Source organism: Elgaria multicarinata, chromosome 21, assembly GCF_023053635.1.
Source record: "Elgaria multicarinata webbii isolate HBS135686 ecotype San Diego chromosome 21, rElgMul1.1.pri, whole genome shotgun sequence".
In the NCBI taxonomy this organism is placed as follows: domain Eukaryota; kingdom Metazoa; phylum Chordata; class Lepidosauria; order Squamata; family Anguidae; genus Elgaria; species Elgaria multicarinata.
The window spans coordinates 2,176,688-2,202,053 of record NC_086191.1 but is presented as its reverse complement, the minus strand read 5'-3'; the positions used below and the strand labels follow the sequence as shown (position 1 = coordinate 2,202,053).

The following is a 25,366-nucleotide window of genomic DNA, read 5'->3' as shown; positions in this document are numbered from 1 at the left end:
GTCCTCCTTTTTGGTTTCCAAAATATGGTCACCCTAAAATGTGCCCACTGAACTGAAAATATTGGGCAACCTTGATTCTAGCCCATTGCTTTCTGCTCTGACTGGTAGCAGGAAGGGAGGCCCTGAGAATGAACCATCTGCATGTCATGATGGTTCATTCCTAGTGACTTCATAGCCCACCTGCTGAGTACCCCCCTCCTCTGACTGGCAATGACTCCCCCAGGTCCCATAAGAACAAGCCCCGTTAGTGCAGGATCAGACCAAAAGCCCAGCTATCCAGATAGGATTTTACTTACTCTCAGTTTTCCATTGTTCCAGTCTTTGGTTTGGTTCATCCCAAACTTTGAGAATAATAGAAAAAGAACTATGCATGGATATGCCTGTACGTTTCCCCCCACGTTTCTCCCAATATGTGCATTTTTCTATGCATCTTTGCCTAATAGACACAATTTTTTTTGCAAGCAATTCTCCTAATAAAATGCATTTTTGAATGTTATTTTCACAAATAGCTGCACTTTTCCTTAATACGCAACTCTCTGTGTGTTTTTAAATGGAGAACTCCATTACAAAATTTGAAGAAGTGCGCATTTGGAAGGGTAGCAATCTCGGTTTGAAACCGTGAAATCAGGAAAGTTTGCATCCGAATGGGAACAGAACAAACTTCTGCCCCAATCCCTTCATGCAGATGTCTCAAGGCAGCCCCTCCTGAGCCCTCCTATTCAAGACAGGAAAATATTAAATCGGTGGGGGGGGCTGGCTCTGATGCCAGTCGGGCAGTGAATCCGCTCCAGGTTTCAGTCAGAGCCCCAAAGGAGCATTATTTTGTACACATTCCCCTCATATATGCATTTTGGTTCACTTTTTTAAAAAAATTGAAAACTCCAATGCAAAATTAGGAGAAATGTGAATTTTGGAGGATAACTGAGTTTCACTTCAAGAATTGGTCCAAAAGCGCAAAATCAAAATGCAAATTGAATGATTTCCCCCCTCCCGCCCTGTTCTCTCTCCCACACTTTCCCACCACAGAGAGAAAGATGGAAACTGATGGGCCTTCCAGACAAGGCTTTTAACAGCGCTATCGCTGTGCCTCATTCACAGAATTTTACAGGTGTGTGTGTGTGTGTGTGCATGTGTTCAGCCAAACAATGCTGTTCTCCACTTGTACCTTTCCCAGGTTTCCCACTGCAGAAAATCCGATAACAACAAAAGAAAGACAAAGGCCAGATCTACACCAAGCATGATATGGACGCTTTGAAAATGGTTTGAAAACTGTATATAGAGTGTGTCCTGGGCCCCAACAGTTGTCAATACTGTTATAAACTGTTTCAAAGCAGCACTGTAGATCCTGCCAAAACTGCTGCAAAATGCCTTCTGCTTGGTAGCGCCTGTAAGGAAGGGGTAAAATCATACTGGGAATGGCTGTTTTTAATATGTTAAATTATTTTATTGTTACGGTTTTAGGAGCGGAACAGATAAGCGGCCAGCTGCATGGGGGCGTTCTGGCACATCCTGGAACCGCTTGGGGCCAGGCCGACCGGCCTTGAGTGAGAATTAACATCTCTGGGGAAGGTGTGAAAGATCTTCGAAGGGAGGGGGGAAGGAGCGAGAAAGGTATCTATAAAGAATATTCTTTGAAAAGGGGTTTTGTCCTGAGCTGGCTGACATCATGGCTGGGTGATGTATGGTTTGCAACTTAGTTTTTAGTTTGCTTGGTTTGGGTTCTTATATATATACCTGCATGTTTTAATAGTTTTGGAATGCTAATCCTGTCTATCCTACCCTTATCCTGAATAAAATTGGGCTTAACCCTCCAAACTGGGAGCCGTGTGCGTTTGTTCTGGGGATCTGTGCAAAATCCAGTGGAAAGGCCAGCTTTGCTGGGGCGTGCTTCCTTTACAGCGCCCATCGGTGCTTTAAACTTTAAATTTGAGGAGCAAGCTGTAGGATGAGGCCCGTACAATACAATCTTGTTTGGCTCCATTAAGCATCTCACCTTGAGCACAGATTTTGTTAAACCCGTTCCATTTGTGCCTCACAGATTGTGAAGTGTCTTTCGTTCTGTCATCCACTCTCTGACTGAATCGGATTTCTTTTAGGGACGTACAAGCATTTCATTCCACTTTCAAATCCGAGTCCTGCGTATTCCGTGGACTGGTTCACACATCCAAGGAATACGCGCGAGTCAGAAAAGGCTGGTCGGCCGAGGAACCCGCAAGTCAAATCCATAGAAATCCAGAACCAGTTGAGTTCATCACAGACTTCTCTGACATCCCTATGAGTCACTCCCTGTTCTGGAGTCTCTAAGGTGAGGTTTACTTTACACATGCACCAGAAATGAGGTAAGAGTGAGGTGGCCAACATCTGCAATGGCGGACTTTTGAGGTGGATCGTGCCAGGTGGAGAGTCTCCCTTTGGGATAGTCCCACAAATAAAAGGACCCCTCGGCGAACAGAGGTCTAGCAATCTGTACTGTACTATTGCCAGGGCTGATTTTCTTCTTCTTTGGAACCTGCGGGAGCATTCAAAGGTGGCGTTCTGTGGTTGCATCACCCGGGAAGGGCTCAGTCAACTCTCCCGCCTCAGGTTTCTACTATACCATTGTGGTTCCTGCGTAGACCAGGCCGCAGGAGGAGGAAGCTAAAACGTCAAAGCCATGGGGTCCAGGACAGAGCCTTGGCAGCTCAACCCCGTGAGTCAAGCCCCATCTTGTTTTGTGGCCGAAGAGGACAAGGAGGCGCAGCAAGAGGCGACGGGGCTTTGAGCCAAAGAGCCGGCCTTCCTCTAAGCCCAAATGTCGCCTTGCCAAGAGCCACGTCACAAGCCTGATATGTGCTTGTTAGGCGGTGTCAGTAAGCGGTGTTTGCTTAGGATTCTGCATTCAGTCCGAAAAGAAAACGCTATTGTGAAGGAGAAAAGCTCCTTTTACCGCACGACGACATCCAAGACGGCGCACTGCTTCCTTTTCCTTCCCTTCTCATGGCACCTTTGTGAATCAGCCCTCACTCTCTCACACCCAGGGAACAGGCGCCGTGCCAAGAGATACCTGGGAGGTGCACAATATTCCACCATTACAAAGGCAGTGCAGAGCTCAAGACAGTGCGGGATGTGTGGGGCAGGAATCCAAATTCAGCCCACGCCGACTCAGTGGCCTGGCTTGGTCCAAGCCATCCTTTTGACAAGGCAGTGATGGGTCAATCCAGTGGTCCACATAGCCCAGGAGGATCTACTGGCCATGCTTCTCCAGGGTCTCCAGGAGGTTGGGATGTGAGAGGTGCTGGGATATGGGAGTTTTCCAGATGTGGGAGGTTTTGGGATGTGGGAGGTTCTGGCATATGGGAGTTTTCCAGATGTGGGAAGTTCTGGGACATGGGAGGTTCTGGGATGTGGGAGTTTTCCAGATGTGGGAGGTTCTGGGATGTGGGAGGTTCTGCAAGCCAAACATACGCTTGCCCACTGAGCTATGGACTCTCTACCATGTGACAGTGCCTACGAGAGACTGGACTGCTTCCTACATGTCCTGACTTCAAGATAAAACATTCCTGCAAGGGTGCCCACGTGCCCCAGTTCGCCTCTTGTTGGAGGGGTCTCCTATTTGAAGGAACATCCACATCCAGTTTAAAGAATCACAAGGAGGGAGAGCAGATCAGGGGCATCGAAGTTGCCCGCACATGGGCCACCTGGCCACAGTATACCCCCCCTAGGGTGAGATCTATTGCATTTTCATTTAAATTATAATCACTTTTTCTAAATGTGCATTATACATATAAATTGGCATACGCAAATCAAATGCAATTCCGTGTCTCGTCTTCCATCTTAGTGATGCATTTTGTCTTTTTCTGTCAATGCATAATTGGCTGCCTGAGGTCCTGCTCCCTCATCCCCGGATAGCCCGGGGCCAGGTGGCAACTTCATTCATTGAACCTAGATGCCGCTTTTCCTCGAAAGAACTCTAGCCAACATCCATAGCCCTCCCCACCCGCGCCCGCTTTCATCCACACAGCAACCCTTAGAACTGGAACCTGAATTCTCCCTGTGTCGTTGCATGGGGGAAGCTTTTCTTAGACATTACAAAAGAAATAAAACCCAGAGCAACAGCCATCTTGTTATTTTCACATAATTACATTGGATTAAACTAGAGTGCCTGTATGAAAAGGAGGACAGGGCTCCTGCATCTTTAACAGTTGCCATTTCTACTAGATACTCTATGATTAATTGTTTTTTTTAAATAGCTAACTGTACACTCAGTCCTTTTGTATGTAACTTTTGCTGAAACGGTCTATTGACTGCATTAAAATTGTTGTTGTCTAGAAAAAGGGAATTTCAGCAGGTGTCATTTGTATGCATGCGGCACCTGGTGAAATTCCCTCTTCCCCACAACAGTTGAAGCTGCAGGAGCCCTGCCCTCTTTTGTATCTGGTCACAGTAGGCAGGGCTCCTGCACATCAGGATTCCTGGACATCAGGAAAAACTTCCTGACTGTTAGAGCAGTATGACAATGGAATCAGTTACCTAAGGAGGTTGTGGGCTCTCCTACCCTAGAGGCCTTCAAGAGGCAGCTGGACAACCATCTGTCAGGGATGCTTTAGGGTGGATTCCTGCATTGAGCAGGGGTTTGGACTCGATGGCCTTGTAGGCCCCTTCCAACTCTGCTATTCTATGATTCTATGATTCTATGATCTTTAAATGTTGCAGAGTAGAGGGAATTTCACCTGGTTCTGCATGCATACAAATGACACCTGCTGAAATTCCCTTTCTATACGATTGTTAAATAAAAGATACAGGAGCCCTGTCCTCCTTTTCATAAGGTCACCTTAATTAAACAAGCTATTCCATCCCAGTGTATAATTTTACAATTACCTGTCTTCTCTAGGAAGCTCTAAGTCAGCTTTCCCCAGCCCTCCAGGTGTGCTGGAATATTTCTAAATGTGCATCTCCATGTATAATTTAGCATATGCAAATTGTATGCAGATCTGCATCCTCTCTTGTCCTCTCTTTTAATGATGTGTGTGTTGGACTGCACCACGCAACATGCCCAGGCTGCATGGCCAACGCAGACCAACCCCTGTGGAGGGCCACAGGTTGCAGAAAGTTCCTCTAAACACAGAGTCCTCTCTTCTCTTCTTCCTCCATTGTGCCCCCCCCCCCAGCCAAGCAGGTGAGGGGGTTGCCATAAATTACCGAAGCTTGCAATAGCCCTGCCCATCAAAGACTTGCTTCCAGGTGAGGCTATTATCCTGGAATTGTTCTTCCCCAAAGAGGGAATTTTACTAGGGGTCCAGTCGCTGTCATCTACCATTTGTAAATCTCCCGATTTGTTCTGACTTTTTTCTTACCAGCAAAAATCCATTAAGGAGGAAAAGATGAAATAATTGCACCAGGCATTTTAACTGGTAGTGCTACGAACCTCCCATCTGGAAGTACCCCAAATCTAGGGCCCTCTGTCAAATTGAGAAAGAGAGAGAGAGAGGTGAGGGGGGAGCGTTGTGGTGGTGATGTGGAAACTAGGGTGACCCTATGGAAAGGAGGACAGGGCTCCTGTATCTTTAACAGTTGTATTGAAAAGGGAATTTCAGCAGGTGTCATTTGTATATATGGAGAACCTGCTGAAACTTCCTCTTCATTACAACAGTTGAAGCTGCATGTGCCCTGCCCTCTTTTAAATCTGGTCACAGTATAGATGCAGTATAGCTCCTGCAGCTTTAACTGTTGTGATGAAGAGGAAATTTCACCAAGTGTGACATGCATACAAATGACACCTGCTGAAATTCCCTTTTCTATGCAACTGTTAAAGATACAGGAGCCCTGTCCTCCTTTTCGTATGGTCACCCTACTCCTGTATCTTTAACAGTTGTATATCAAAGGGAATTTCAGTAGGTGTCCTTTGTAAGCATGCAGCACCTGGTGAAATCCCCTCTTCATCACCACAGTTAAAGCTGCAGGAGCCCTGTCCTCTTTGGTCACTGTAGTATAGCTCCTGAAGCTTTAACTGTTGTGATGAAGAGGGATTTTCACCAGGTGCTGCAGACATACAAATGACACCCGATGAAATTCCCTTTTCAATACAACCGTTAAAGATGCAGGAGCCCTGTCCTGCTTCCCATAGGGTCATCCTGGTGGAAACATTTCCCAGGAATGACGAATTTTACAATAATTCCACAGTGCCAGGTGACATCTTTTGCTGATGAATTTCTAAAATTCCAGACAGAGCTACTTCTCTGGAAACCAGAAATGCCAGGTCTGTGTTATTTCCCACTCTTTCAACACACGCTTGTTCTGTGCGAAGCAGGGATCTCAATCCTGACTTGTGAGTCGTTGCATGAGAGTGGGCCCTGCCTGTTACTCCGGATGAAGGAACGCACCGCGCAAGGAGAGGGCGATGTCAGCTGCCCATGTTCCAATTTGTCTTTCTGGAGGAGAACAGGGTGCACGGCGGGTGTACCAGGAAGCGACGTGGGGCTGGGAGAGCCTCCCTGTTCCAGCCCGGACATGTCAGCACACCAGGAAAAATGTTTGACTGCACATCCGGTGAGTAAGAGGCCTTGTGCCACTGACCCAGAGGGCGGGAACCGCTCCCCTGCGCTGGCCTCATGCAATGGCTCGCTTTCCCAACATGATGTGCACCTAAACGAATGTTCCCCCCAAAGCTGGGAAACTATTATTTATTTATTATTGCATTTATATCCCACCTTTTTTTTCCTCCAAGGAACCCAAGGCAGCGTACATCCTCCTCCACTCCATTTTATCCTCACAACAACAGCCCTGTGGGGTAGGTTGGGCTGAGAGTCTGTGACTGGCCCAAAGTCACCCAGTGGGTTTCCATGGTTGAGTGGGGACTAGAACCCAGATCTCCCGATTCCCAGTCCAACACCTGATTGGTGGTTGTGGTAAAGGGGCGGAGCTAGGGGAAGGAGGCGTGGCCTTCTGGGGAACCGCCCAGAGAGCTCCGGCTATTGGGCGGTATAGAAATGTAATAAATAAATAACAAACCCTGATGGGGCAAATTTGTCCCCTGGGCCTGAGGTTTTGCACCCCTGAGATAAAGCCCAGTAGTCCACTGTCAACGTCCAGCCCTGCTGCTGCTCTTCCTCCTCCTCCTCCAGTCACTGCCTGTTCGCCTTCTCCCCTCCCTCTAAGTACGTGAGAGTGGCAGAAGCAAGGAGAAGGGGCAGTAGAGGAGGCAAGTCAGACAGAGGGACGTAGTGATCCACAACCTCCGTAGGAAAACTGATCCACTGTTCTACAGATTTTACCCTCAGGACGTTTCCCCTTATATTTCTTCTAAATCTAGGTAGTTGTAACTTATGCCCATTATTTCAGGACCTAATTTCTGTGGCCTTGGAAAATAGTTCTTGAGCACATGCTTCATGACAGCACCAGGTCACCTAAACCAATCAGATTTGGCTAAGTGATGGTGTCCAAAGCTCAATCAAATTATGGGCAAGGATCCCTATTCATAGAATCATAGAATCATAGCATAGCAGAGTTGGAAGGTGCTTCTAAGGCCATCAAGTCCAACCCCCTGCTCAATGCAGGAGTCCATCTTAAAGATGGTTGTCCTGCTGCCTCTTGAAGGCATCTAGTGTGGGAGAGACCACCACCTCCCTAGGTAACTGATTCCATTGTCGGACTGCTCTAACAGTCAGGACATTTTTCCTGATGTCCAGCCGGAATCTGGCTTCCTTTAACTTGAGCCCGTTATTCCGTGTCCTGCACTCTCGGAGGATCGAGAAGAGATCCTGGCCCTCCTCTGCATGACAACCTTTCAAGTATTTGAAGAGTGCTATCATGTCTCCCCTCGATCTTCTCTTCTCCAGGCTAAACATGCCCGGAAAACATGCCCTGGCTCCAGACTGGTGTGTCACATCATGTAAAAAAGAAAAGAAAAGAAAAGAAAAAATAAAAGAAAGGGATGGTGCTGATCAGCAGTATGGAGCATGGTTACTCAAGATCTTGAACGGATGCCCCCAAAAGAGACACAAATGGTGTGTAAGGTGGGGCCTACCCTGAAATCTTTCACACATGCCCCCAATCCCACTTTCAAGCCAATAAAGTTCACTCTGTAAAGCTCATTTGACTCAGCCCTAAATACGATTATCTGGGTAAGTCCTCAAACAATGTTATTGTTAATCCCACGGCTTGGTAGCCATTTAATAGATGGCTCAGCAAATTTCTGCTTGGCCTTAGACTCCGTTCATTACACCACTCCTTGAATCTGACTTTAAAATTGGATGTTGATGTTAAAAATATGAATGCATTTATACAATGCATTCAATGCACTTCATGTTCATTCTCCCAGTAACACCCCAAAGAGCCAGTGCTATTATTATTCCCTCCATAAGCAGAGACAAGAGGGGTTTGCAGAGATGAGATTCCATCCAGGAAATTCTTGATTCAGGGTTCAGTCCTATGAATGTTTAGTCATCAAAAACTTTCCTACAATTTCCAGCATTCTCCAGCGAGCCATCTTCCCATTTTGGAGAGCTCCTTTAGAGTTCTGACTGGTTCTCACAGAAACCCACTGGCATAGAGCCACCAGCCTCCACTGGGTTAGACTAGATGACCTCTAAGACCCCTTCCAACTCTATGATTCTATGAAACTGCTTTTCTTTATATATGTTGTCCTTGGATAATCTTATTCAATCTCATGGTCCCCAATATCATCCGTATGCTGATGATACACAATTATATCTTTCATCTCCGGATCTTTCTCCTGATGTTCACGATCGTATCTCAGCATGTCTTTCAGATATCTCAGCTTGGTTGCTCCATCGTGGTTTGAAACTTAATATGGCAAAGACTGAATTGCTTGTTTTTCCTCCTAAACCTTCTCCTCATCTCTCATTCTCTCTTACTGTCAATGATGTTACGCTTACTCCAGTCAAGGAAGCTCGTAGTCTTGGCTTTATATTTGACTCCTCGCTCTCCTTTATTCCTCATATTGAGGCAGGAGCTAAATCCTGTCGTTTTTTTCCTGTATAATATTGCCAGGATTCGATCCTTTTTGTCTGTCTCTTCTGCCAAGACTCTTGTTCATGCATTGGTTATTTCTCGGTTGGACTACTGCAACCTTCTTCTCTCTGGCCTTCCTTCTTCTCACATCAGTTCGTTGGTTTCTGTTCACCACTCTGCTGCTAAGATCATCTTCTTGGCTTGCCGTTCTGACCATGTTACTCCACTTCTGAAATCTCTTCATTGGCTTCCAGTTCGCCTCAGAATCCAATATAAACTTCTCCTGTTAACCTACAAAGCTTTTCATTGTCTAGCTCCTTCCTATCTTTCCTTTCTCATCTCACACTATTGCCCCATTCGTGCTCTTCGCTCCTCTGATGCTGTTTCTTACCTGCCCAAGGGTCTCTACTTCCCTTGCTCGGCTTTGTCCGTTTTCTTCCGCTGCCCCTTACGCCTGGAACGCTCTTCCAGAACATTTGCGAAAGGTTCCGCAAGCATCCCGACATTCACCTCCTCATTACTGTAAAGCAACCTTCTGGCTGGGGATTTTGGGTGCTGTAGTCCAACTCACATCTGTAGTCCAACTCACATCTGTAGTCCAACTCACATCCAACTCTCCCACCCTAGAGGCATTCAAGAGGCAGCTGGACAACCATCTGTCAGGGATGCTTTAGGGTGGATTCCTGCCTTGAGCAGGGGGTTGGACTCGATGGCCTTGTAGGCCCCTTCCAACTCTGCTATTCTATGATTCTATGGAGATGGGGGAAGGCTTTCATAAAGGCTTGGAATGCCAGAACGGTGCTTTGGTGAAAACAATTCTGATCAAGAAGCAAAGCAAACCGCAGCCTTACGTTCTGCTGAAGAACGCGCCCACCTCCCCAGTAAGCCAATCTGGCTGGAGGGTAAACTATTCTTCCCAGACTTGGAACACGCCACGATGACGTCTGGCTTTTGACATTCATGAATCTGAAACTTCGGCAAGCGTTGAAGGTGGAAAACAAATCTCCACGCATTAAACCAAGATGTTCAAATGCATTCCGATCAACAATATGATTAATTAAATGTCTGCACCAGGCACCCGAAAATGAAATTCGAAATGAGGTCACACATTGGCACAAACATCTCATTGGCATGCTGAACCCCTTTCAACATGCAAATACCCGTGGCAATTCATTCTGGTAAGACAGCCTAGCCTCACCTGAGCACAGGGCTTGAGGGAGACACCAATGCTCTGAACGTACACAACACCCTTGCATCAGCTCCCAATAAAGACAGCTGCAGATGCTGCCCAGGGACCCAGCCCAGGAGAGGGCCTCTCCAGGCATCCGTTGCGCTGCCTTCTGCCCTTGCAGGAATCCTTCTGGCACCAAACTTTGTGAAAACAACGCCCAGTGCAAAGTGCAGCTTATGGCCTTTAAAGCCCTAAATGGTTTGGAGCTAGAAACCGCCTCCTCCCCTAGGAGCCAAATATACGAGCCCTGCAGGATCATCAAAACAAAGGTTTGCTCCAGCGTTTGGTTTCCAGCCAGATCATATAATCCTAGAACAGCAGAGTTGGAAGGGGCCTCTAAGGCCATCGAGTCCAACCCCCTGTTCAATGCAGTATCCCTGATGGATGGCTGCCCATCTGCCTCCTGAAGGCCTCTAGTGTGGGAGAGCCCACCACCTCCCTAGGTCACTGGTTCCATTGTCGTACTGCTCTAACAGTCAGGAAGTTTTTCCTGAAGTTCAGCCAGAAACTGGCTTCCTGTCACTTGAGCCCCTTATTCCGTATCCTGCACTCTGGGAGGATTGAGAGGAGATCCTGGCCCTCCTCTGTGGTACAACCTTCCAAGGACCTGAAGAGTGCTATTCTATCTCCCCCTCAGCCTTCTCTCCTCCAGGCTAAACGGCCTCTGGAGACAGGCATTGCACTTAGCTGCCTTGACTTACCATCAATTGTTTCAGACTTTCCCAACCTGCTGCCCTCCAGACATGTTAAGCCAGGGTGCAAAACCTCAGGCCGATGGGCCAAATCCGCTATCTTGGGTTCCCCAACCGGCCCTCCATGTTTCACCGGAAGTCCACACCCCCTCAATCCTGGCCCCGCCCCTTTTCCTCAGACGTTTTCTGCAGGGCGGCTTGTGAAGCATGCAATGTATTTCATTAAACACCCTGAACAACCAAACAAGAAAGCATGGCTTCTCAAGATGGCTTGTTCGAGAAAAATAAGCCACACTGCACATGGTTAACCAGCCACCCTGCGGAAAATGGCCTGGGCTCGCACAACACGCTAACCCGCGATTCAATGAACAGCCCACACTCAACCACTGAGTGTGGGTTAGCATGACATGTGAACAGCTCCTATGGGTAATGTAGTCCAACACACCTGGAGGGCACCAGGTGTGGGAAGGTGTGTCTAATCCCTCCTTAAGCATCTAAGCCTGTGGCCGTCACCACATTTTGCAACGGCAAATTTCATAATTACGCCTTGTGTGACGTCCTCTCTTTTGTCTGTCTTCATAGAAGCAGAGTTGGAAGGGGCCTACAAGGCCATCGAGTCCAACCCCCTGCTCAATGCAGGAATCCACCCTAAAGCATCCCTGACAGATGGTTGTCTTGCCCTGGTATGATCCTAGCTGCTCACTCAGGTCCTCAAAGGCGGTCCAGCTCTGTGTGTAGGATCCTTCAGAGGCAGGGCCCATGTCATGGACTACTCTGTCCTGGGAAGTTCGTATAGCCCAATTCTTGTAGCCTCGCCTGCTATTTGGTCATGCTTTTCACCTGAATGTTAGCTGGCCAGGATCTCTTCTCGATCCTCCCAGAGTGCAGGACACGGAATAATGGGCTCAAGTTAAAGGAAGCCAGATTCCAGCTGGACATCAGGAAAAACTTCCTGACTGTTAGAGCAGTACGACAATGGAATCAGTGACCTAGGGAGGTTGTGGGCTCTCCCACACTAGAGGCCTTCAAGAGGCAGCTGGACAAGCATCTGTCGGGGATGCTTTAGGGTGGATTCCTGCATTGAGCAGGGGGTTGGGCTCGATGGCCTTGTGGGCCCCTTCCAACTCTGCTATTCTATGATTCTATGATTCTATGAGTCCCCCGCCCCTGAGTGCCACCTTCAAGGCAGGATCAGAACATGACCGCAAGGGAGGAGGGCCTTTTCTGTGGTGGGCCCCCGACTGTGGAATGAACTCCCCACTAAGGCCCGCCTGGTGTCATCACTGTCAGCTTTTCGGTGCCAGTTAAAGACCACCCTCTACTCCCAGGCATCTATGATGTGGCATCTATGTCTGCTGTTTTAGAACAGGTCTATTGGAGAGGGAAAGACATTATTTACCTTATTTTTAGCTGTTTACATTGAAGTTTATGTTATTTTTATACTGTTGTATTTTTTGTGTTTTATAAATCGTTCTAAATTGCCCAGAGAGCTTCAACTATGGGGTGGTATAGGAACTATTATTATTATTATTATTATTATTATTATTATTATTATTATTATTCCTGTCTCCTCCCAATGCTTTATGCCAACCACAGTTACGTTGTTTTTTCTGCACCTCTTTGAATTTGTTTATTCTACAGATATGTTGTTTGCTGTTTTCATTGTACTCATTTTTTGACGCGGAACTGCCTGGAAGGCACGGGCACGTATCTGGACAGAAAGTGGGGAAGAAACACACACATAAACAAACAAACAAACCAAACACGAAAACTGGAAGCGTGCCGGCGTTTCCGAGTACTAGACACCAGATCAAAACAGTCAGAAGAGAGATGTGCACCAGAGCTTATCGAAGTCCTGTGTTTTGGAATGAGCAAAGGATCTACAAGAACTTAGTTTCGGTCTGTAAAATATCAGAACTTGCCCAGTTTGCAACTCCAAATGCAAACACGATCGTATTTTTTTCCAGCAAAGCGCGCATAGTCCTCAGTTTGCAACTGCATTTGAAAAATGTTCGGAAACTACGCATTCTGAAAAATGCGCATTTTCACGCTTTAGTTAATAGAGGAAACAATGCATTTGTTCCTGCCTTCCCTCCTGCGAACGTCTCTCCACACTGTCAAAATTTTGGACTGCAGATTCCTTGGGGCAGGGACTTGTCTGTTTTCCTTCATACGCTCTGCAAGGTGCCACGCCCAGTATGTTACAGATGGTACAATAACAGCCACATCAAGAACAAGACTCTACGACAGCCGTAAAAGGCGACCACAGGAAGTCGCATCCCTGATGGATATCGTCAGCGTGCAAAGGATTGCATCACCTCGAACTCAGATCCTGGCAAGGGAGTTTCCAGAAATTCTCTCCAAAAACATCTGGATTTCAGTGCTTTTAAATGGGTCTGTCTGCTGCGAGAGGAGCCCTCCCTTGTGCGTGCAAGCAGGTGTTAAAATAACCTTTCCAGCCGGTTCTCCTCGACATCCCAACGCCTGGAGGGGTCTCCACCAAACACAAGTGAAAGGGGAGGGGGGGAAATCAAACGAAAAGTCACTCCTGAAACTCACCTCCAAGTAGGAGTACGTGAGAAAGGAAGACACCTAACCAGCCGAACCAGATTTCTCCAGGGTCATTTCTTCTGTAACCATTAATCCCACCTACCCCCCACCCACCCCCCGGCCAGCTGTGCTTCCTCCCTCCTGCCTTGCCAAACCTGCTTCCCGTGGGGAGACACCTCCAAGGAGATTGGAGTGTGTGTGCATGTGTATGTGCGTGCGAGGGGGAAGGCGGGGAGGCACATGAGGAACACTGCGCATGACTCACGCTCTCTGGGGCCCGGTGGAGAGCCGGATTGGGCCACGGCTTGCCAGGTTTTGCATTTTAAGGTGTTTCAGCTTCAGTTCAAGAAGGTTTCGTGGATGGAGAGCACAGAGTCCCGTTCCGATGGACTCTTGTCGCTTGAGAAAGCTGTGCGTTTGGTAAAACAAAGGGAACTGAAGACGGAGGGTGCTCCCTTTCTCGAGCGGAGACCCATGGGGGAAAATGAGCTGAAGATCAGGGGGCAAAGCAAACCCATCTGACCCCAGATACATCCAGCAGAAAGGGCTGGACCTCCCTTGAGGAAACACAGCAGTCTGGACACACCTTCCGGGCCGCTTTTGTCTTGGGAGATGAGAGGGTTTCGCTTCCGTTCATTTTGGAGTGGCGCTGCCCCCCCCCCCCTGGGGCCCATCTGCCAATGCAAGCACATTTTGCAGGCGAACTCCCCCACCCCCGCACCCACCCCAAACGTCCGATGCTCATGTGCTAAATGTGCACTTTTTAAAATGGGCATTTTTATGCTTGAGTCATGGGAGGAGTGCATATTTGGGGGGGCACTTTTTTTTAAAAAAAATGGCATATATTTTTCCTGTTCAGATGGGAGGCGGGCGTTGGAGGAGCTCACAGTCAGGAACAGAAAGAAAGTGGCCAGAGCTCTGAGGAGGAACTTGGAGAATTTCACCAAATGGGAGCCTGGCTGGTTGTCCGATCTCCACTTCGGACTCCAACCCCACGCATGCTGCCACTGCTTTGACCCATTAAGAAGTCTTAGAATCAGAGAATAGTAGAGTTGGAAGGGTCCTATGAGGCCATCGAGTCCAACCCCCTGCTCAATGCAGGAATCCACCCTAAAGCATCCCTGACAGATGGCTGTCCAGCTGCCTCTTGAAGGCCTCTAGTGTGGGAGAGCCCACAACCTCCCTAGGTCACTGGTTCCATTGTCGTACTGCTCTAACAGTCAGGAAATTTTTCCTGATGTCCAGCCAGAATCTGGCTTCCTGTCACTTGAGCCCCTTATTCCGTGTCCTGCACTCTGGGATGATTGAGTAGAGATCCAGGCCCTCTTCTGTGGGACAACCTTTTAAGTATTTGAAGAGTGTTATCATGTCTCCCTTCAGCCTTCTCTTCTCCAGGCTAAACATGCCCAGTTCTTTCAGTCTCTCTTCATAGGGCTTTGTTTCCAGACCCCTGATCATCCTCGTTGCCCTCCTCTGAACCCCCTCCATCTTGTCTGCATCCTTCCTGATCTGTGGTGCCTGCAATACTTAAAATGAGGTCTAACCAGTGCCCAGCTGGTGCAATCATTCTGGAATTTGATTTGTGTTTACATCAATTCATATCTATGAATTGGGGGGATAGGTGTTGCCAGGTCTGTTGAGGCTCAAACCTTGAGATGCAATGGGGGAGGGGCTGCAGGTAGGTGCCTGCCCCGTGAGGAGGTGGAGCATGATTTGTTGGGGTGGAGTTAGTGGACCAGGTAGGGGGACACTTGTTTGGAGAGGAGAAGAGAAGAGCTTGGCTCAGGACTGGAAGTTGGACTGATGGATACAGCAGGGGGGGTGTAGAACTGACAGCAGAAGTTCTTAAACCCTGCTAGAAATTGCTGGTGCTGCCTTGGTTCTGGTCCCTAACCCAGATATTTTGCCCCTTTCCCTGGAAAATAGGGAAGTGGATAAAACCTTGAACCTTCAAGCCTGATGCTGGACTACTTGAAGCACGTGCTGACTAGCACCCCCATTTGCAACCTGTGTGCAAACTGCACTGCAATTGCAAGAGTATAACCCTCCTCCATCCGTCTACCTACCTACCTACCTACCTACCCATCTTATAAATGAATATGGCTGCATCAGGCTTTTTACTCGAGATCTACCGGACCAATTTTGCTCATTTTTCTTTTAAACTGAAGCTTGAGCTGTGTGGATGTGCAGAAAATTGTGAACATTCGAAAAAGTTCAAAGCTTGGTCTTAGTCAAAGAGTATCTTCTGAGTCCTGGCCAGGAGCCTGAGGCATCCGGGGAACTACAGCTGCCACATAACTCCGTGCCACGCAGGGAGAATGACACAAAGACGGGGAGGGAGGGAGGAGTTTGGGCTTTACGAGTTGAGACTCTTCTCAGGGAGGCCATATTGACAGCAGGGTTGGTAGTGGAGGTGGGGGATGAACAGTCTGAGGCAGTGGCGGAGGATCATAGAATCATAGAATAGCAGAATTGGAAGAGGCCTACAAGGCCATCGAGTCCAACCCCCTGCTCAATGCAGGAATCTACCCTAAAGCCTCCCTGACAGATGCCTGTCCAGCTGCCTCTTGAAGGCCTCTAGTGTGGGAGAGCCCACCACCTCCCTAGGTCACTGGTTCCATTGTCATACTGCTCTAACTGTCAGGAAGTTTTTCCTGATGTCCAGTTGGAATCTGGCTTCCTTTAATTTGAGCCCGTTATTCCAAGAATTGGCCCTAGGAAAACCCAGGTTTTAAAATGTGGGGGAAGAGGGAAGCAGGTGAGCATGAGGCCTGAGAGGGGAAAGCGAATGTCGTTCACTGGCAACAGGTGTGAGGAAGCAAGGGCCAAAAGTCCTCCGTTGCGTTGAAGGAAAGTCACCTCCATACAGCTTCTGAAGGGAAGACATAGCGGGAGTCAAGGAACAGCATGTTTCGCCCTCAGGCTGTTAGCCCTCATGGCAACACAGTTTGTAAGAATGTCCATTGATGGTTGAACATTCATTTTCTTAACTTGAAAAAGTGCTGGGTGGCCTGTTCCTATAGCAACGTGTTGGCAATCTGAAACCTCCCCTTTTAAAAATTGTGTATGTTGTTAAAGATGTGATCACCCCGCTCTTCAGCACAAAAGTGCCACATCTCTAGATCTCCAGAGAACAACCACGATGAGAGCTCCGTCGCAATAAACCAAGCCATTGGTCCACTGGTGCTCTGGATTGGCGACAGCTCCCTAAAGTAGGCCGGTGGACTACAACTCTCATCATCCCCAGTCAGCATGGCCACACTGATCCTTCTAGCAGAGAGGAAAATTCCCCAGCACAGTGGCCTGAAATAATCCAGGTGTTGAATATGGCCTTCCGCGTGCAAAGCTGGACTTCTGAGCTTGCTCAGCACGGTAATTCCCGCATTGCCAGAGTGTAATGGAGCAGCTGAGAGTCTGGGCTCCTTATCAGGAAGTCCCCAGTTGGACTCTCACCTTGGCCACGATCCCACTTTCTCAGCCTCATGCCCCCATCTGCAAGGTAGGGGCAACAGCATTGACCTCCCTTGCAAGATTGTTGTAAGGAGTACAATATAAAGCAGGTCATGTGTTCCGAAGCACTCAGAACCACTATATAAAGGATGGTGATGATTGTATCCTGCCCTCAGTGGAGGCTGGTGGCTCTGATATTAGTGGGGTGGTGAATCTGCTCCAGGTTTCCATCAGAACCACTCAGAAGTTCTGACTGGTTCTGATGGAAACCCAGAGCAGATTCACCACCCCTCTGATATCAGAGCCACCAGCCTCCCGTATCTGCTTCCAGCCAATGCTCATGGTGGCTGAGAATTAAGGATGTGTTGTGGTTCAACACATCTTGAGGGCACTAGGTTGGCAAAGACCGTTGGTAGGGTGACCAACTGTCAGGATTTCCCTGGATTTGTCCGGGTTTTTGTTCTATCCTGGGTATCCAGGGCGGGGGGGTTCTGTAATTTTCTATAATGTCCAGGAATTACACACTTTCCCTTTTAAGGCTGCTATTAGCATGGCAAGGGGGGGGTTGATGTGCTTTCCAGAGGCAAGTCATTCCCCCCCCCCCACTGCTCCAATTGGGGCCTTAAAGGGGAAAGCGTGTCATTCCCAGACATTATAGAAAAGGTTCCAATTGGAGCGGTGGAGGGTGAGCAGGTATGACACGCTCTCCCCCTTAAGGCCCCAATTGGAGCAGAGGAGGGGAAACATGATTTGGGGGGCCTCCAGAAAGTGCATCATTCCCTCCCCTCATGCTAACAGCAGATGCCATTAGCATAGCAGGGGGAACGAGGTGCTTCCGGAGGCCCCAAAAAGCGTGTTTTCCTGATGCCCCCACTGGGTATCCTCTTTTTTGGTTTCCCAAATGTGGTCACTCTAGCGCTGTGCAGTTATCATAATACCAATTGGAGTCTAACGCTACGGTAGTAGCTCAGCTGCTGTCACTTTCATGGCCCCGAAAAATGTATCCCCTGTACAAATATCCAAATAGCTTTCAGAGCTAAAAGCAAAACACCCTGACCTGAAGGGAAATGCCCATGGACACGCAACAGCCACCCCTTCCTCATGTGCACGTTACCCTTCGGAGCGCAAGTGTTCCATGCCCTTAAAGAAATTGGCAACAGGGCAGGAAGATTTTGCGGGACGCTTCAACTCGCGCTGTTTGCTCAGCGGCTTTGTGTCGACAGAATGCATGACCACACCGGCTTAGTCAGAGGAGACCGGCCCAGCAGGTAGAGGGCTGGTTGCACAGCTGGTGAGGGATCTCAAGCATGTGTGCGCACGCGCACTGTACGCCGCTTGCTTCCTGTTTGGCATTGGGGGGGAGAGGGCCTGCCCTCTTTGCCTGCAGGGGAACAACCATGCATGGTGCCCCCATCCCACATGCACGCATGTATCCAATCCCGCAAGAAGGTGTGTGCATCCTTCCAGATAAAGTGAGAGGATGCAGGGACTCAGAGGAGGCGTTTGCAACAAGCCCTTTGCTTTGCCGCTCCTCCTCAATCCGGTTGTTCCTCCGTGCAGAGCCTGAAAGTGAATCGGGAGGACGGCAAGGCTTTACCGGACGGGGAGCTCCGCCCGGAGCCAAGGGTGTACCCGGACCGCAACGAGGAACTCGGCTTCAGGATTAGGTTGTTGTTGCTGCCGCTGCCCTTCAAACCCCAAATCGCTGGGCTGTGTCACTTACTTGGAAGCCTGAAGGGCTGTTGCTGCAGCGACAAGGGCTGCAAACAGAACAACAGAACCCACAGCCCTGCTGTCACCGGTGCAGGATTTGAAACCGGAAAGCCAGGATGCTGTTGTCCAACTCCTGGGGCAAAGCCACAGTCCCACAAGGCAGCACAGCATTATCTTCCTCCCTCCCTCTCAGAAGCCCTTACTATAACAATACACTTACACACTTGCATGCAAGTTCTTTCAACAGGCCCGTACAACTGGACAACCATTTGTCAGTGATGCTTTAGGGTGGATTCCTGCATTGAGCAGGGGGTTGTACTCGATGGCCTTGTAGGCCCCTTCCAACTCTGCTTTTCTATGATTCTATGATTCTACTTATTGAAACAAGAGGAGCACCCTAGGTGCCACTGAGACTTAGGCCCCTGTTTTTGATGCCTCTCCCTAGTGAAGCATTGCCTATATTTTGCAGCTGGTTTTGCCTTTGGCAGAATGCCTCTGGGTTGTTTTTAGTGGCCCTTGTTAGCACGGCCGTTCAGCCTTCTCTCCAGGAACTGTGAAAGTTCCATCTTTGAATGGAAGGGGGAATGCATCTAGTGTGCTTCCATGTGCACATGGCATGTCAATGTGCAAGGCACCGAAAGAGAAAAGACATCAGAAGCAAATCGGAAAGTACAGGAAGGATAAGAGTTGAAAGCAACGCCTGGACTCCTTCTGCCCGATAAAATTCTTTGATTGAGGCAAAGTGATGGCATGATAAAAACCACATCTGGCAGCACCTCCATAGAATCATAGAATAATAGTAGAGTTGGAAGGGGCATCTAAGGCCATCAGGTCCAACCCCCTGCTCAATGCAGGAATCCACCTTCAAGCATCCCTGACAGAGGGCTGTCCAGGTGCCTCTAGTGCAGGAGAGCCCACAACCTCCCTAAGTCATTGGTTCCACTGTCATACTGCTCTAACAGTCAGGAAGTTTTTCTGATGTCCAGCCGGAATTTGGCTTCCTGTCACTTGCTGGATCAGACCAAGAGTTCATTTACTCCAGCATTCTGTTCACACACTGGTCAATTAGCTGCTTTGGGAAAACTACAAGCAGGACATGAGTGCAGCAGCATCCTCCCACCCATGTTCCCCAGCAACTGGTGCACATGGGCCTACTGGATACTGTAGGCAGCATAGAGCCATCAAGATTAGTAGCAAAGTACTGCCTTTAAGCTCATAGCTTTTGACAACATGGGAAAGGTCAGGCTTGCAATGCTTAAGAGATTTCTTAATTGCAGGGCACCTGAATAAATAAATAATGAGGCCAAAAATTTTAAAACATATGCAGATTCTGAGGTTTTCGGGGTGGTTTGAATTTTGTTTCAAAATGCCTCCTTGCACGGTTGGCAGATCTCAAATATTTGGAAATATTCATTTTGGCTCTTGTTAAGAGCTCGAGGACATTTCATCTCTCTGCAGCAGTCGGAATCAAGGGTTATCCGCCTAATACAAGTGCCCTAACACAGGTGTGAGGATTCCAGAGCTCTCCAGCGACCTGGACAGTATCTCTGGAGGAAGCTGGGTCCACACCGCATGCAAGAAACCAGCTCCCTTTGCCAAAGCGAAGGTGGTATCTATGCACAACCGTGTGTCCATGTGTCAATATGAGAAACACTTCAGACTCCAGAAAGCTGGTGATGGAGACATTTCTTTGATGTCTGACATGGGTCAGAAGAAGAACAAGGAAGTTCACGGACTTTGCATTCCAAAGTTCCCAACGTACAAATTGCCGGGTTAAGTTGTTTACAAAAAGTTAAGATATAATACATTAATGCATAACTAGTGGCAGGTTTTGAATGAATTAAGTCATAGGAATCAAAACAATTCCATATGCAAGTTTTGTTCAGCAAAACATCTCAGAGGCTTTTGGCTAATGATGCAAATGATGATACTGAATGACAAATATGTTTATCCAAAGATTGTTATGTGGTTTGCTCCGAAGGCATGGGTCTGCTTGCACCTGAACCTGCTGAGAATTCTGATACCTTTATTCAGGGATATATAAACAAACCAACAAACCTCAAGAGTCCAAAATGACTCTTTAAAAAACCAAGTGAAATGCTGTTTTTGAAGCTAACGTAAACTTCTATCTCCCAGGGAGTTATGAGCCATATGACAGTAGGATTTCTCCGCTGTGGCACCGCATTTTTGGAATGAGCTCCCCAGAGAGGTCCGCCTGGCGCCTACACTGTACTCCTTTCATCGCCAGCTGAAGACCTTTTTATTCACTCAGTATTTTAACACTTAATTTTAACTTAAATTTAAATTTTACTGTTTGTATTTTAATCTTATATCAATTTTGCTGCGTGGTTTTATCCTGGTTGCGCTTTTTGTGCTGTATTTTGTATTTGTGCTTTTAACCTGTTGGTTGTTTTATCATGGTTTTAATTTTTGTGAACCGCCCAGAGAGCTTCGGATATTGGGCGGTATAAAAATGTAATAAATAAATAAATAGGTGCAATCCTAACATATTTACTGCTGAATTCAGCAGAATTGATGTCTGGATAAACATGCACGAGATTGCATGAAAAAAAATTAAAAAATAAACTAACAGGAGGGTGCAATGCTTGCAACAGTATATGTATACAAATGTCATGATTTCAGCCAATTTCAAAAGGAAGGTCTGGGCTCCTCCGCTGACAGTTTCTCCCCTTCACTTAAATCTCACTTGGATCACCCAGACGTGAGTGATCCAAGTCCTCCTTTCTGCTGATGGTGCATCTTGTCTGGCTTGGATGGCTCTTGCAGTGGACAGATGGCCTGAGCAATTTACCCACCAGGAGCACAAAACATGAAAGAATTGCTTTCTCTGTCTTTTCATTACTTGGTCTCCCTCTAGCTTTTTCTCTGACCATGTGGTTTGTTTTCCCTTCATAAAATCATAGAATAGCAGAGTTGGAAGGGGCCTACAAGGCCATCAAGTCCAACTCCCTGCTCAATGCAGGAATCCACCCCAAAGCATCCCTGACAGATGGTTGTCCAGCTGCCTCTTGAAGGCCTCTAGTGTGGGAGAGCCCACAACCTCACCAGGCAACTCATTCCATTCTTGTACTGCTCTAACAGTCAGGAAGTTTTTCCTGATGTCCAGCCGGAATCTGGCTTCCTTTAACTTGAGCCCGTTATTCCATGTCCTGCACTCTGGGATGACCGAGAACAGATCCTGGCCCTCCTCTGTGGGACAACCTTTTAAGTATTTGAAGAGTGCTCTCATGTCTCCCCTCAATCTTCTCTTCTCCAGGCTAAACATGCCCAGTTCTTTCAGTCTCTCCTCATAGGGCTTTGTTTCCAGACCCCTGATCATCCTCAGAACTTTGGTATAACCTTAGCTAAGTCTCTTCCTTCAGCCTTAAAGAAATAGTCAGACGTTCTAAAAGCAACAACAACAGGTACCATCAGGGCTTGGAGAGGAGATACGGTCTTCCTCTCTGCACATTTATTATTCCTTGCACACTGAGGGTGCTTCCAGGCAGTGGAGGCTGGTGGCTCTGATGTCAGTGGAGCGTCTAATCCACTCCGTTTTTCAGAACTTTAAAGGAGGTCCCCAAGGTGCAGAGTGTAAATATATAAACATCCCAAATAATAATAATATATATATATATATATATATATATATATATATATATATCTTAGGATGGGGAAGAAATTTGTTTGGTTCGCATGTTAGTGTGAACTTCTCACCTACTTTCACACTTTCCAACAAATACACGGACCGAAACTCAATTCTCCTTCAAAATTTGCAACTCTCCCAATTTCGCAGTTGAGTTCTCCAAACAAAAGACATGTACACAAATACATAAGTTAGGGGAAAGTGCACACAAACATGAGTATCTTCGTGAAAATGGACCCTGCTTTTCCCTGGGAGATGGAGGCATTGACCCATGGTGGGATGTCTTCTGCACACCAAGCCAGAAGAAGAAACCCCCTTGATGTGTACCAATGTTCTTTTTCATGCGAGGAAGGCAGAGGGCTGGTGGAGGATGCCAGGGCTCAGTTTCTATGCTAGACATGAAGGAAGGGGCTCCGCCTTCTACATGTCTATAGAGTGTGCTGGGATGTTGGTGAAGGCACAGATTCCTCTCTTCCTTTGCTGCTAATCCCATGGTGTTTCTATACCAGACATAGAATCATAGAATCATAGACTAGTAGAGTTGGAAGGGGGCTCTAAGGCCATCGAGTCCAACCCCCTGCTCAATGCAGGAATCCACCCTAAAGCATCCCTGGCAGATGGTTGTCCAGCTGCCTCTTGAAGGCCTCCAGTGTGGGAGAGCCCAAAACCTCCCTAGGTCACTGGTTCCATTGTCGTACTGCTCTAACAGTCAGGAAGTTTTTCCTGATGTCGAACCGGAATCTGGCTTCCTTTAACTTGAGCCCATGCAGGACATGAAGCCATGTCAAGCCTAACCTACCTCACAGGGCTGTTGTGAGGAGAGAAACGGAGAGGAGGAGGCCAACATAAGCTGCTTTGGATCCCTTATAAGAGGGGAAAAGGCGGCATATAAATGTCACGATAAATAAATAAATAAATAAATAAACCCATTTTCAAAAATGCCTTCCATTAGGAAAATTCATTGCGAAAATGTGCCACCGAGGCAAAATGGCAAATAAAAATGCATACAATTTTTCAAGCGAACTTACCCCCAAAAAATTCTTGAAGTTTGGGATGAACCCAATTTAAAGACAGGAAAATGAGAAGCTGAGATGGACAGATACCTATTTCGAATAAACAACTGTCCTATGGTTGTGTGTGATAAATTGAAACGAACAGCCCAGCTGTCACCCTCCTTTGCACTCCTCTCTCTCTCTCTTTCTCACACTCACACACACACACACAGGCACCCCTGTCTCTGTCTCACATACCTGCCTGGCCCCTCTCGTGCCTACACACAGACATGCACAGCACGGCTGTCTCCGTCTCGCGCACACGCCCAGTTTCAGCCACTCGGCAGTTTTCGAGCTTTCTGACAGATTCATAACAAATTGCCCAAGAGCAGGCGGCACCAGCCAAACCGGATCGTTGTCCCCGCAGGGAAGGGGCGAGGGCTTTGGGAATGCATGGAGGAGGCGGCAACAGGGCAGGGAGCCCAGCTGGGTTGGGACGGTGCCGTCTCTGCGCGGAGAGTGCAGCTCAGCCTGCAGGAGAGCAAGAGTGGAGAGAAACGGGGGGAGGTGGCGACGTCCCGCCCACCCAGTGTCACACGCAAGCTGCAATTAACTTGTGGAACTCCTTGCCACAAGATGTGGCAATGGGACCACTGGCTTAGATGCTTTGAGGTTCTTCTTTCCTTTGAAAAAGAAGGATTGGGAGGATGGGCAACCTTCACGCTTGCAGGGTTGACTTTGCTTTTTTGCTAGAACAGCCTTCCCCAACCTGGTGCCCTCCAGGTGTGTTGGACTGCAACTCCCATCATGCCCAGCCACCACAGAACTTCAAGGTCTACCAACCACAGCTGGATGCAAAATGGTGGCGCAGGGGGAGAGCTAGTGACCTGCTACACCCCCATGAGTGCCCTACACCCAAATAACCTGCACGTCTAAGTCCATCGTTGAAATACTGAGGATCAGAGATTCTGACACAACTTTCTAAAACTGCACAATGTTTTTGCCAGTCAAAGGCAACCAACTGGACTTCAGAGACATAGGACAGGTGAAGGGCATGAAGGCATCAGAGAGGGCCTTCTCTGGGGTGGCCCCAAACCTCTGGAACAAACTCCCACTGGAGGTCCGCCATGCGCCATCCTTGCAGGCTTTTAAGAAGCAGGCATTTTATTTTTACCATGGCCTTCCCATGATGTTATTGGTGCTATTTATTTATTTATTACATTTTGATACCACCCAATAGCTGAAGCTCTCTGGGCGGTTCACAAAAATTAAAGCCATGAAGAGCATAATAAAACAACCAACCATCTAAAAACACAAATACAAACAACAATATAAAAAGCACAACCAGGATAAAACCACACAGCAGAAATTGATGTAGGTTAAAATATGGAATTAAAGCAGCAGAGTTTAAATTTAAGTTAAATTAGGTGTTAAAATACTGAGAAAATAAAAAGGTCTTCAGCTGCTATTGTTGTTCCTGCTGGTTTTATTGTTGGTTTTATTGTTTTAATTGCTATTTTATTGTGAATATGTTTTTATTGCTTTTAATATTTTCTGTATTTTATAGTTGTAAGCCGCCTGCTGCGGGCCTTTGCCCTGAAAGATGGCCAAGAAATGTTTTAAATAAATAAATAAATAAAATAATCCATTAGCATACGGCCAGCGGTCACAGGATTTGCTTTGGCTGGAACAGTTAAGGAACAGCAAGTTGGATTGGCTCTCTTTACTTTCAGTCCCATCTCGCAGCTGGGGAGCACTGAGATGTAGAACTCGCCCATGGATCAGAGCAAAGAGGTGTGCCCAGGCGGTAGGCGCCGTTTCGGAGTTGCTACCTTTAAGCGTTTGGAAGTCAGAAACCTTTGCTGAGCCCAAGCAGCAAGTCCAAATCTGCATTCCGCCTGTGCCGTTTTCGGTCCCCTTGGACAGCTGAGTGGAGTTGAGACAGACCCACAGCTGAGCATGGCAAGGAACAAAGGGACCAGGGCATCAAAGCAATGCACAGTTTCAGCTATTCAGAGCAGAATCCTTTCAGCCTGCCAAGGTTCCATTTAGCTGTCCTGGCTCACAGCTGTCGACACACCTCTCTTCCTCCCTGAATCTATCTAATCCGGTTTAAGGACATCAGAAGAGCCCTGAGGCTGGA

General features: G+C 47.7%; 1 protein-coding gene across 1 annotated transcript in view; it reads right to left on the bottom strand.

Moving 5' to 3' along the window:
- The window catches only part of NECTIN4 (nectin cell adhesion molecule 4), a 57,714-nt gene extending 32,713 nt beyond the window's left edge, over positions 1 to 25,001 (bottom strand). The window contains exons 1-2 of the mRNA XM_063146233.1: positions 24,951 to 25,001; positions 23,632 to 23,754 (exon numbers count right to left, since the gene is read on the bottom strand). Of these exons, the coding sequence (XP_063002303.1) occupies positions 23,632 to 23,754; positions 24,951 to 25,001 (174 nt within the window). The remainder of the gene's footprint in view (positions 1 to 23,631; positions 23,755 to 24,950) is intronic.
- Positions 25,002 to 25,366: the final 365 nt, after the last annotated feature.